The sequence below is a fragment of the Alligator mississippiensis genome, chromosome 4, assembly GCF_030867095.1.
Source record: "Alligator mississippiensis isolate rAllMis1 chromosome 4, rAllMis1, whole genome shotgun sequence".
Classification (NCBI taxonomy): domain Eukaryota; kingdom Metazoa; phylum Chordata; order Crocodylia; family Alligatoridae; genus Alligator; species Alligator mississippiensis.
This window is the reverse complement of record NC_081827.1, coordinates 4,882,891-4,895,612: the sequence shown is the minus strand read 5'-3', so window position 1 is coordinate 4,895,612 and position 12,722 is coordinate 4,882,891. Positions and strand designations below refer to the sequence as shown.

General features: G+C 56.9%; 1 protein-coding gene across 1 annotated transcript in view; it reads right to left on the bottom strand.

The window, feature by feature from the left end:
* Positions 1–1,530: 1,530 nt before the first annotated feature.
* Positions 1,531–12,722, bottom strand: part of TSPAN33 (tetraspanin 33) — a 34,512-nt gene continuing 23,320 nt past the window's right edge. The window contains exons 2-8 of the mRNA XM_059725706.1: positions 11,696–11,753; positions 10,920–11,047; positions 9,692–9,766; positions 8,278–8,373; positions 6,824–6,952; positions 5,256–5,417; positions 1,531–4,640 (exon numbers count right to left, since the gene is read on the bottom strand). Of these exons, the coding sequence (XP_059581689.1) occupies positions 4,539–4,640; positions 5,256–5,417; positions 6,824–6,952; positions 8,278–8,373; positions 9,692–9,766; positions 10,920–11,047; positions 11,696–11,753 (750 nt within the window). The 3' untranslated portion in view covers positions 1,531–4,538. The remainder of the gene's footprint in view (positions 4,641–5,255; positions 5,418–6,823; positions 6,953–8,277; positions 8,374–9,691; positions 9,767–10,919; positions 11,048–11,695; positions 11,754–12,722) is intronic.

Sequence of the window (12,722 nt, the reverse complement as noted above, 5' to 3'; positions counted from 1 at the left end):
GCGCCGGAGCTGCTGGTCCCCGCCAGCGGAGCCGAAACATGGCCGGGGAGCTGCACGGAGGGAGCAGGGGTGGGCGGGGGAGAGGAGAGGAGAGGAGACACGCAGGAGGACCACACACACACAGCCTGATGCTGCCAGCTCCAGCCCACAGCAAAATCTTCCCTGCCTTTCCCAGCAAACCGGGAGCCAGAGGAGGAAAAACCCACCCACATTCACGTCAGAGCCCAGGAAAGGGGGGCAGGGGGATTAAGGACTGAGGCCTCTTCCAAACACCCAGGGGCACGGAGGAGTGATCTCACCTCCAGGCCCCAACGCCTGCTCAATCCTGCTTTCAGAAGAAGGGGGAAAAGGAGGGGGGGAAAAAAAGTTATGATGAAATTGCCTTTCTCGGCCCTCGCCAAAATCCGTGCCGTGGCTCATGTGTCAGACAGATGCCGCGCGCTCGGGGAGGAGGGCCGTTCGCAGCACCCTGTGCAGCCGGGGGGCTAGCAGGGGACGGCCCAGGGGAGCGCCACGCTGGCGCACAGCAGTGAGACCGTGCTGCCAATACAGGCCACGGGCAAAGCGGCTGGCCAGAGAGGAGCCGATGAGCACGGTCCTGTCCCGGCCACAAAGCCTGGCACTGAGGATGCAAAGCATGGGAGGACCGTGTCTGAGGATCCGGACTGGCCTCTGGCTGCTCAGCAACCTGGCATCTCACCTACCTCGAGCCCAAAGGGCACTTAATTGGGATCTCCCCCTCACATGCATCTTCCCATCCCTTCTCCACTGCAGCCTACGTCAGGGTGAGGGGTGGGCACTGTTTGAGCCTTGCTGAACCTGAAATAAGAGCCCCAAAATACAGTGATGTCTCTGACCCCACCTGACATTGGCCAAATGTGCCACAAGCAGAGAGCAGCCCATTGCTGCTGCGACTTCCCGGGACGGAGGATGCCGATACATGCAAAGACGGCGCACTGCAAGGACTGCAGGACTCGACCACGGGGCTGCAGCTCGAGCCAGCCTGGTGCTAAGTCCCATCCCTACGCCGGCAGCTCCAACAAGGGCTGATCCCACACAAAGCTTCAGTTTGCTCAGGTCACATCGCGTCTCCACCTGGCACCCGAGTTGGCAGGACAGATGCAAGTGCTAGCAAAACCGGGGCAATGAGCAATTTAACAAGGGGGTCTGGTAGGAAGCTATCCAGCTACAGGCACAGCCCCTCTTCCTAGCACGACCATCAAGGAGATAGAGGAGGACTTGCTCGTGTAACATGCAACCAGCTGCACCCATGCAGTTTTGTGGGAACCAAGACAGCAGCCTTGAGCAGTCAGAGAGCCCTGCAGAGGCTTCCCTTCCCGAAACAGAGCCGGGACTGTACAAACTCAAGGAGAATCTCCATTAGCAATGGAGGGCTGAGGACACACAGATGAAGAGTGCCGATCCTCTCCAAGAGGGGCAGCGATGCCTCTTCCCACCAGTCCGTCCTCCACGTGTCCGCGCGCTCGGGATTATCCCGGGAACAGAGACGGAAGAACAGGCCATTCCAGCTCAAGCCCAAATTTGCTTTTATTCTCCACTGAAGCCGAAAGGGAAACACGAATTAATTCCACAGACAAAGACAGACCCCACGCGTTACATACAGACACCCACAAAGCAGGTTAGTCTCTGCCCACTCCTTCCTCTGGCACAAGGAAGGAGTTTAAAAAAAAAGAAAAAAACACCCAGGTGGGAAGAAGGCAGTGATGGCCTCCTCTTTGCTGGAGAGAGCTCCTTCTCCTTAGGGGCATAGGGTGCCCACGGGGCAGGGGCGGCCGGACTTGCCAGCACAGCCTATGGATCTCGTGGCTCACCTGCAGGTCTTCAAGGAGAAGAGCAATGCTTATAACTTCCCATTGACCCTCTGAAGCAGGTTTTTTTCCCCAAGACAATCCATTTTTTCTTGATAAAACCCATCCCAAGTAGGGAAAAAAAAGCAGCCCAAGCCCTAGCACCTTCCCGTTTGCAGGTCAACCTGGTACCATCACACTGCAGGGCCCTCCCAAAGTGCAACCAACCCCTCTGGTTTGGAGTCAAGGGTGACAAGGTCCCAACTTGTGGTCTTCTTGGTCGAACCTCCCCAGGACTCTCCACGGCCGGGCGTCACTTCAGGTTGGGCTGGAGCCTCTTTCAGAGAGTCAGAGCCTGGACCGAAGGCTCCAGAGGGTGAAGACCCCAGCCTGGCCTGAGAGAAGCCATTGCACTGGGCAGCCTCTCCAGGATCCAATGCCCTGTGGCTTTGCAGGAGGTAGATGGATCACCCAGCAGGGTGGACATGGAAAACCTTATGGAGAGAGGGACCCTGGTGTATTTTATTCCTATTCCCCAGCCACATCCTGCCCAGTCAAGCCAAACCCATGCAAGATGCGACACGGCTGATCCCTTCCACTTTCTCTTTGGAAGTCGGGTGGGGGCATCTCCAACAGCAGGGGTCAAGGCACGTGCACTTGGATAAATTATGGCCAGCCAAGCGCTGCCATTTACACCCTGGGGGTGCAGAGAGGTGCAGGTAACCAGTATCGACTCCAAGGCAAGACTTTAACTCAAGCTCCAAACCCAAGGGCTCCTGCAAATGGATCCATCTGGGAACACAGAGGGGGCCGTGGAGAACAGTACTGGACGGTTTAAATAGCATGGAAGGAGACCCAATCTTTGTTCAGCAAACAAAGGCTCAGCATTTTTAGGTGGCTCCTATCACCTTGCTGAAGGCACATGGACTGGGGAAGTCCTCCACGGCTGAGCATCTGGGACCCCGAATTCCACATGCCAGGAGAGACAAAGGCATCAAAATATCAAGGGAGGGACATTTTTGCTTCAAACCTCCCAAAGTGGAGCACTGCTCCAAGTTTTAGGCCCCGTGTGTCAAGAAGGACGTGGAGTTTGGAAAGAGCAACAAAAATTATTAGGAGCCTGGGAGGCAGGACAGATGAGGGAAGAACTAGGGTGATCTAGTCTGGAGAAGAGAAGCCCAAGGAGGGATTTGATCATGGCCTTCAAATCTCTGAAGGTTGATGATAGAGAGGATGGAGATGGGCTTTTCTCTATGGCTGCAGGGGACAGGACTAGGAGCAATGGTATCAAGCTGCTGCAGGGCAAATTTAGGTTGGAGATGGGGAACCTTTTGACTTGGAGGGCGGTCAAACATTGGAACAGGCACCTAGAGAGGTGGTGAAGCCTCCATCCTTGGAAAATGTCAAGAGCAGGTTGGACAAACACTGGCTGGGGATGGTTTAGCCACAGCTGATCCTGCCCTGAGCAGGGGCTGGACTGGATGTGACCTCTGGAGGTCCCTTCCACAATGTAATGCAGCAGCTGCCCCCCCAGGCAACCCCCCTGCACCAGAAATCATCAGCTCCTCCCGACACCAGGGCTTCTCGGGGGAGCACACAGAGACCCCCGGATGCTGGGCCCAGCTCCGAGACCTGCCGCAGCAGGAAATGCAGGGAGTCGGCACCTTCCTCAACGCACGGGGACAAGTGCCAGCCTCCATCATCCCTGGGCTAAGAGGCACTGGGCCCATTCCTGCCCTCCCCCCGCCAGCCCAGCCTCACCCAGCACTTTATAAGCTCCCATCCTTCCTCGGTGCACAGTGGTAAAGTGGTGCGGGCATCCTGCTATGCCCCACAAAGGCACGAATTCAATTCCTGCTCTAGGCTTGTGGCAAAGGCCCATGCCCTCCAGTAGTCCAGCTGTGAGCGGTACCTCATCATTCAAGCTGTGGAGTCCAAGGTGGCTGGACTGAATGGTGGCTCCATCACTTCCTTGCATGCTGCAGGCTACAGAAACTGCTGGGCTTTCCATCAACCTGGCTCTGGGCGGGGAGGACCTAGGATTTGACATACTCCACTGGGGATGGTCCTGCTTTGAGCAGGGGATTGGACTAGACGACCTCCTGAGGTCTCTTCCAACCCTCATTTTCTATGATCCTCTGTCCCTTCCTTGCTTAGCTTTGGTTCAGACACCTCCCCGACTTTGACACATTTAAACAGCATCAGCAAAGCTCTCTGCAGAGGCCCGGGGGTGGGAGTGTTAATCCCACTCTGGTTCCAAATCTGTAGGTTTATACAGTGACCAGGCCTGGGGCCTGGAGGAGGGCAAAGCCCCTAGCCAGAACCCCGCAGGGGGAAAGGAGCGTACCCCGACATGGCTCCATCCCCCTTCTCTACCCATTGGGACTCTCTACCCGCTGAAGCAGGCTCCTCCGACGCGTGGCTTCCTCGGGAAAGATGCTGCTAACAAGTCCTGATGCGATCTGAGATGGGGCTTGGGAAACCTTTGCTCGAAAAAAAAGCTCCTGGCAAGATCAGGGTCCAAATCACGTGGGCAAGGAGGTGACAGGATTCCTGAGACGTAGCAGCCTCTTTCTCCTGGTCAGGGGACCCTTTGCTTCCCCACATCCCCCCACGGCCCTGCAGGGCAGCATGAGTGGCTGGGAGGGAAAGGCAGGGCTCCTCTTCTTCCAGGACTGCACACCCAGCCCCCTCCATAGGAAAGAGGGGCTCCCCCTGGGCTGGGGGTGCTCAGTACCAAGGGTCCGCTCGGTGCTGCTGGTTGTAGAGCTGCAGCTTGACCTGGTCCTTGATCTGGTTGATGAGGATCTGGGACAGCAGGATTCCCACGAGCTGCATGGAGAGGAGAGAGCACTGTGAACCCGCTGCAAATCCTGGGCAGTGCAGCAGCTCCGGCTTACCCAGGGACCAGAGCCGGCCACAGGGCTGTGACGAGACATGGCTGCCTTCAGACGCTGGCTGGCCAACCAGGGGACTCCCCTGTGCTGAGGCTGGGCCAGGCAGAAAGCTCTGCCCACCCTGTGGACACTTGTGGCCCATGCTGGAGCTGGCGAGGGCCGTGCCCTGCCCAATAACCCAGATCTGCACACACAGCCCCAGTCCACAATCCCTGGCTGCTTCCCCTCTCTCCCATGCACCCCAAGGGCCACTGCTCCATCTGGAGCCCCCAGCCCAGTTCAGTGGGCTCCTCCTGCCAGAGCCAGGGCTGGGGGATCCAATTCTGGGTGCTCTGGGTGGTGGGAACATACAGGGGTATCCACATCTTCCAGCCCCAGTCCCTGGCTCCAAATCTAAAGGGGGGGTCAGTTTGGTTTTGGTCCAGGGGACCTCCTAGCTAAAGGACTGGCCCCTTGGCACGTGTTCCCTTTGCTCCGAGGCATAGGTGGTGACCTCAGGACCCCCAACCCGGTGAGCAGGGGGGTGGGGAGACGGGGTTGGACGCGGTACCTGTGGAATAGCCAGGCCCAGCGCGATGCCTCCCAGCAGGAAGAGGTTACTGTGGATCCAGTTGACCAACTTGTCGATGCAGCCATTGGTATAGATGAATTTGCTGGCCTCCAGGTAGTTCATGGCCTGCATGCCCTGGCCACACATGGTGTTGATGACAGCCTGGGTGCGGGTGAGACCCAGGAGCAATTAGAGAGAGACTTGGGAGAGACCCGAGTCCCCCACACAGCCATGGGATCATGGGTCCCCTGCACAGAGCTGTTCGTAGGCAGACACTCCTGCTGCCTCTTCCAGAAGGAAAGGAAGGGCCACAGAGTCACGGCTTCCTCAGGGAGCAGATTCCCTGTTAGTAGCAGATTTGCACGGATGCCGATGCTCCACCGTCTGAGTCCCCCAGGCCTCCCCATCACTAGTGCAGGCTCCGGGATGGGGACAGCGGTAGCTGCCATGCACCAGGTGGGTTATAGGGGACACCTGATCTACACAGCAGCCATCTTCAGGGTGGGAGCTAAGACCACGCTGCTTCCCAGCAGCTGCTTCTCTAAGGCTCCTGGCGAGGGCAGGGCTGGTGCCTTGCAGGTCCTGGCCTGCTCATTATGGCAGGACGTTCCCTGAGGACTCCCTGGGTCTTATCACTCAGGACCGATGACCCAGTACCCCTCTTTCTAGGGCCTAGACCAATGGTTTCCAACCTCACTGGACTCAAGAGCCCTCCTTGGAAAATCCTGGCTCTTGGCTTTCACTTGTTTCTTGACTACAGAAAAATAACAGAGCAATTCTTCTGTTGCAAAGAACCCAGAAAGGTGGCAAGGGGGGGGTCAGCGTGTTTCGAAACCTACTGGAAACCTCGGGGTTTATCTAGTGACTTATATCTGCATGCATCACAAGTGCTAACACTGCGTGGCACCCCACGGCACCCTCGAAAGGGTCTCAAGGGACCCCAGTGGAGAATCACTGGTTTAGAAACTGTCAGCCCCAGGGAAGCAGCACCCCCTGGACTGCCCCCCTCTCAGCCAGGAGAAGTTAGCACCATACCATCCAGTACAGAGCACCCTCAGTCACCTCCCCTGCAGCCGCCACGGCTGACCCCACTCAGGACAGGGGCTCTGCAGCCAGCCCGTCCTGGAGAAGCAGCTGGGCTCCAAGTGCCCCCTGGCGGCCGCACCCCGGTGTAACTCGCTGCAGAGTCTTCAGGGCCAAGCCTGCGGCAGGGGTAAGGTTCAAAGGGTAAAGATCACAATAGAGCGGAGGTTGCCCAGACCTTCCACCCCCCGCTTTAGACCAGCGAGACAAAAGACCAGACTGAGTCCAGACGTTTGGTGCCCCGATGGCTGTAGTTATGTGCGTGTCTGGGAATCGAACCGTGGTCCAATTGAGATAAAATAAAGCTGCCCACAGTGTGGGGCATTGTGTACACAGCTTCCCTGCCATGCCCCAGATTTAGGGGGAAGGGAGCCATCTCCCCCTCCCACAGCTACTAGGGGTACAAGCTTCCTTGGCTCTCAGCACAGGGCAGGAGGAGGATGCAGGCGGTGCTGGGACCCCTGGGATGGCGGGGCTGCGCTTACCTCGTCAGCAGTGCGCAGGCAGCAGGAGTAAGGCACAGAGCAGCGCTCCCTGCTCGGGTTGTCGGCAGTGCAGTTGAAGTACATGTTTTGGGACCAGTCCTTGTAGGAGATTCCCCCGCAGCAACTGAACTGCAACGGGACAGCACAAAGCGGGCAGCGGGTGAGAGGACAGCAGGGACATCTCAGCGGGCTTCGGCCTCTGAAAGAGCCCAGGCTTACTGGAACGGGTGACTGTCTACACTAGAGGCTCTGCCACCATAGCTCTGTCAGCAGAGCCCTCGCATAGCGGCAGGATGCTTTATAGCTGTGCCACCTCCCCACACAAGCATCGTTAGCTTGGCAGCAGCACTGCCAGCCTTGCTGCCTGCTCCAAGGGCTCTGCTAAGAGCTCTCAGCTGGCAGGTGGGGATCTTAGTTGCACTCCTAACTTTGCTTCGCTGGCAGACCTTTGCAGTCTAGATCCAAGACTTAGCTTTGAATAGGTCCTATATAAACACAACAAAACCCACCGGTAGAAACCACCCAGGCACAAAGACCCACAGGTTGGCAGTGCAGTGAACAGCACTTCACTCCTTGATGGAAAACAGTCCCATACATTTTCACAGAAGTTAGTAGTCTCCTTGATTGAAAAAAAGTTTCCCTTATCCTCAAAGCTCCTGTCATTTGAATTCCAGTCTGCTTGCAGTGCGGATAGGATCAAGGTTAGCAGTGAAGGACAAAGACAAGGAGTATGGAGAGGTTGCATTTCCCTAGTGACAGTCACGCTGCCTCCAGCCCCCAGCTTTGAACCTTCATTGCCAACAGACAGCATGGGAGAGGCAAGAGGTGAATATGGGCTCAACAGAGGGGTGGGAGTTGATCTAGGCTCCAGATGCAGCGTTAGCACAGGGGCAGGAGCACACAGGGGCTGCAGGAGTGCAAAGCAGTGTGTCAGCACACGTGTGTGAGCAGCTAAGGAGGTGCCTGGAGTTGGCTATACTGGACTACAACAGGCAGGCTGTGGGGGCACCAGGAAAGGAGAAAGAACCATTTACTCCAGTGGTTCTCAACCTTTTTGAGACTCAAGACACCCCTCAGAAACGCCAACTCACTTTCACTCTTACTTTCCTATGGAAAAATAACAGAGTGATTCTTCTGTTGCAAAGAACTGCGTAAGCTCATGACGGGTCAGGAAGTTTGTGATGCTCTGCATTCCTATTTGAAATCTCTGGGTTCATCCTGTGAACCACGTGTGGGTGCCTGACCACCTGACAGTGCTAATACTGTTTGTGCAGCACCCCACAACACTCAAAGGGATCCTGGGGCACCCCAGCACCCTGGCTGAGAACCACTGAGCCACCCACAAGCCCAGGGCCAGCTGCCTCTGCAGCAGTAGGGTCTCCAGCCACCCGCACTGGACATGTCCAGGACCTGCTCGGGGGGGCATGTGCCCTGGCTCTTACAGCCAGACTCACCTCCTTCTGTCCGAAGTCGATGAGGTTCTGCAGGTCCAGGTCGTCCCGGTAATGCACGATGGCGTTGTTGATGATCTCGCTCACCTTCCCGCGGGCCTGCAGGGCCAACAAGGACATGCTAGCGGGACCCTTCCTGACCTGGTACTCACGTGGCAGCATCCAAGCTCTTTGGACTCCCTGGTTGGTTCAAACCCCCCCCTCGCCCCCCCGGGAAACTAAGGCCTGTGGTCACACAGTGGTAGACCTCTGTTTCCTGAATCCCATTCACTAAACTGCCCTGTACAGCCCCCAACCCTGATGGGGGCACTCAATACTCAGGGAGGCATCCCAGAAGCTGGCAGAGCCACACAGAGGTGGCTGGGGCTGGGACCAAGCCCTCAGGCAGGCATGGCTTGGACAGCAAGACCAGCTGGGCAGTCCTACTCTCCAGTCCCCTTGCTCTACATGGGTCTGGGCGACTCGGGTCACTCAGTCCCACAGCAGGGAAAACTTTGGCCCAAAGCAGTGTGGTCATCCAGATACCGTGAGAGATGGAAAAGCTCTTTCTGTCCATGCCAGTTCAGGAGCCCAGACTCTGCACAGTGGTTTTCTGAACAGTGCCATTAATCATCTGTCCCCAAGCAGAACACCTTCTGTCATAAAACCCAGGCTCCAAAAAGGAAGGGGGCTATTGAATCAGCCAAGCCAGCTCCCAAGCGCTCCATGGCTCAGCTTCGCTGTTCCTGATGCCTCCTTTCCCCTGCCCCCAGCCCAGTGGACGGGCTAAGATGCCCTGTGCCCCTGTGGTCTTGCTAAGCCTTCAGCACAACCTTGGCTCAACAAAGCCACAGCTTCTAGGAGGCCTCCTTTCCTCTTAGTTTGACAGGATCTCTGTTTCTAAATTTCCCACCACCCCTCCTTCCTGCACCTGGCTCCACTGGACTGCCAGAAACACAGTGAGCCGGGAGTTTTCAAGACTTTGCAGGTCACACCTGGAAGATGTCAAATGACAACAATGTCGAGTGACATCTTCCAGGAAAACAAGGAGGTTTGAAAAGAGGTTCAACAATAAGAGGACAAGTAATATGTATGCATGCCAAGGCTGTGAAATAGGGTACTTGTGTGGTAGCTGGCAATTGGGTTTCTTATGTGACTGTTAAAATCTAACTGTTTTCTATAGGTGTTCAATGAAAAGACCAGTGTTGTGCACACTTCAGATAGGTAACCCTTGTGCACTTCCCTCCCCACTCGCCAGTCCGATCAGCCAGCCGACAGGGATTAAAGGCTCTCTCATTATACGCACTGTCTTTCTTGATGCTTGAAAAGCACTCAACCAGAGACAGAGACAAAGACAAACCATGCGGGGCTGGGGCCCAGCCACTCAGCGCAGCCCCCAAAAGACAGCATGTCCTCCACCCCACAAATCTGTAACTACCTTATCAGAGAAGACGAAGCCCAGCACTCCAGCTGCCAGCTGCAGGAGGAAGACGATGGTCAGGCACACGGAGAACTGTGGGTGTGGGAAAGACGAATCCCCATCAGCAGATTGCCACAGTAGAGGAAGCAATGCAGTGTTTGTTAACACAGTTAGGCTGGTGCTGCAGGGGTGCGAGGAGCATGATGGAGAGGGTCTCTGGGCACTCACACCATGCTCCTCCAATGCTTTGTACTCTACAGATCCTTATCCCCCAGCCGTGTCACCCTGCACAGAAATGCAGCCACCCCTGGGGTGGAACAGGGCAAAGGACTGGGACATAGTCATGTTTTGGAGCTGCAGGCAAGTACAGAGGCAGCAAGGGTGTCATAGGTGCTCAGGTAATATGCCACTCTCAGGAAAAGTATGGCAGAGCCTTTGCTCACTGCAAGCGCTCTGAGCCTACATCTTAGTTGGAAAAGGGAGCCTGGAACAGCACGGCATCCCATGCCCTGCCCTGGGCAGCATCTCAGGCAGGAGCACCCCATCTCCTGAGCAGCTGCCCCGACAGGTTGATGAGCATCACCTGCACCTGTGCTATCACACGCATGCAGATGACTGCCCTGTGAGGCTGGCAAAAGCTCCAGGGTCCAGCCCATTCCTGTTGCAAAAGGAATCACTACAAATACATCGATCTGTCCATGAGCCCTTAACCTTCATCTGCAAGGAATGAAGAATTCCCCTTCCCCCCTCGCCAGTGCCCTTGGAGGTGCTTTCCTTGGGGAAAGAGGTACCACAAACAGGGCACAGGGGCACGGCACTGGTACATGGCATCTCTCTCCTAGTGCTGGCCGCTAGAGGGAGGCGCACTCCTTCATCCCAGACCTGGCCGCGCCAAACCCCGATGGTGGGCCAGCAAAGATGATACCCACTGGGGTAGAAGGATGTAGACAGCAGTGAGACCCCAGCCCTGCATCCCAGGGGGAGGTCACTTGCTGCAGGCGGAAAAGCTCAACTGACTCCCAGGGGGCTGTGTGAGAGGGAGACCCCCTGAGCTGTCCTCACTCCTCTCCTGGCTGTAGCCACCGGGCAACCACCTCGCTGTCCATGGGGAGGAGGTCTCACATCCAAGGTGCAGACTGTGCAGAGACCCTTGCCTATGCCTGCTCTCCAGGGGCACCGAGCAGTCCTGCCAGTCCTAGACCTCCCCACCCAGCCTGGTGTCCGCCCCATGCCCGCAGGCCCTCACCGTCTGCAGCAGGCAGATGTTCTCTCGCAGGGAGCCGATGCAGCCACAGAAGGTAATGAGGAACATCAGGACACCGACCACGATGAGCAGGATGGCGGGGTCCACGGCGAGGCAGGCCATGGCTGCCTCTAGCAGAGAGGAAGAGACATCGTGTGAGCATGTGGAGCCTTTGGTCCCTTCCTACCGGGCCCCTTCCCAGCTACCAGAGCCAGAGGCAGCCTCCCCTCCCCACCAGCTACAGATCCAGAGAGGTGATCCCCGCAACCTGTTACTAATGGCATCCCCTTCCCTCCCCCTCCAGCAGAAGGGAGCAGGATGCCTGCCTGTGTCCACACAGCCAGCTAGATGCGGGTGCTACTGGGCTCCCTCAAGCTTGTTGGCCTAAGGAAGGGGGATTAGCAGGGACCGGGCACCAGGAGTCCACACAGCCCCCAAGCAGCAGTTCCCTGGGTGATGCACAAGTCACCCAGGCCTGCTTTTCACAGCAGTGATTAAGGTGACCCCAGCCAGAGCCCCTTTACCCTGGACATGAACAGCAACTCCTCCACGTATGGTGGCAGCACACGAAATGGGCCACGCTCCCCACCACTGAGGCTTGTGTCCCCATTGCTTCCTTCCAGTCCCAGAGCCAGAGACAAGGATTGCTCTTCCCGCACAGACCTTGACTTTGGGGCAGGGAAATTCCTCCGTCCTCTCCCCTCCCAGCAAGACAGAGTCCCTGCCTCAGCTTTTAAAGGCAGCTGCGGTGGGGTGGAGAAACAGTGCCATTGCCTCACCTGCGTGCTTCATCAGCCGGGCGTAGACTCCCACCGCCACCATCACCATCGAGATCATCTGCAAAGGCATGAGAGAGTCAGGACAAGCAGCTGCTCAGCTCTTCCACGCAGCCTTGTCATGACAGCTGTGGGTGCCCAGGGACTGGGGACAGCTCAGGGGCTGGCAGTCAGGCAAGGAAACCTCTGCTTTGCTGAGGCACGGGTTCAAATCCCACATGCCCTGCTTGCCATGAAGCAGCTTCCCTTTGAAGGGTGTGCAGGCAACAAGGGCAAGGCACAGAAGTAGGAGCCCTGGCTCTGGATGCACAAGGCAGTCACCATGTCCTGCATCAGTCTCATCCTCAGTTTCCCCTCCTGTTGCAGGGTCCTGACCCAGCTTCGGGGAGCAAACCCAAGCATTATAAATGGGGCTCAGCCCCTCAGGGATGCACTGCCCTGTGGTGCTTGGAGGAGACTGGGAGCTGTATGTGGGGTCCATCTATTGAGAAGAGGTTACACAGGGATCATTTCCCATCACTTGGTTGTCAAGGCAAATCTGAGAGCACCTGCTGGAAATAAAACCATCTCAATGCAACAGCAGCATTTTGGGCAGCCTTGCCCTTCAGGAGCTCTGATCCACTTGGTGCTGCTAATAACCACCCCGGAGCAGTAGACCCCACCTCTCCCCCAGGCAGGGGGCAGCCGTGATGGGCCCAGCCCGCACCCCTCCTGCGCTGCCCCGTCAGTACCAGCCAGGCTCCAAGGACCCCCTCCCACAGCCCGCTGCAAAAGGAGGCTCAGACCCCAGGCCAGCCCCTCCTGACCAAGAAGATCCATGTGGATCTTCAAAAACCCTCTGCTTCTTGGAGGCTTTTGGTGCTCAGATCCCAGTTTCTTCACTGTGGTCTCATGAAGGTGGGCACAGGCCTGCTGCCTTTACCTCCTTGCAGCTGGTGCCAGGAGCGCGCACAACTCAGGGTACAAATCAGCCGTGCAATCCAACCGCAAGTTCCTCGTACTCTTGGGAAAGTTGGTCTTCCCCTCCCCA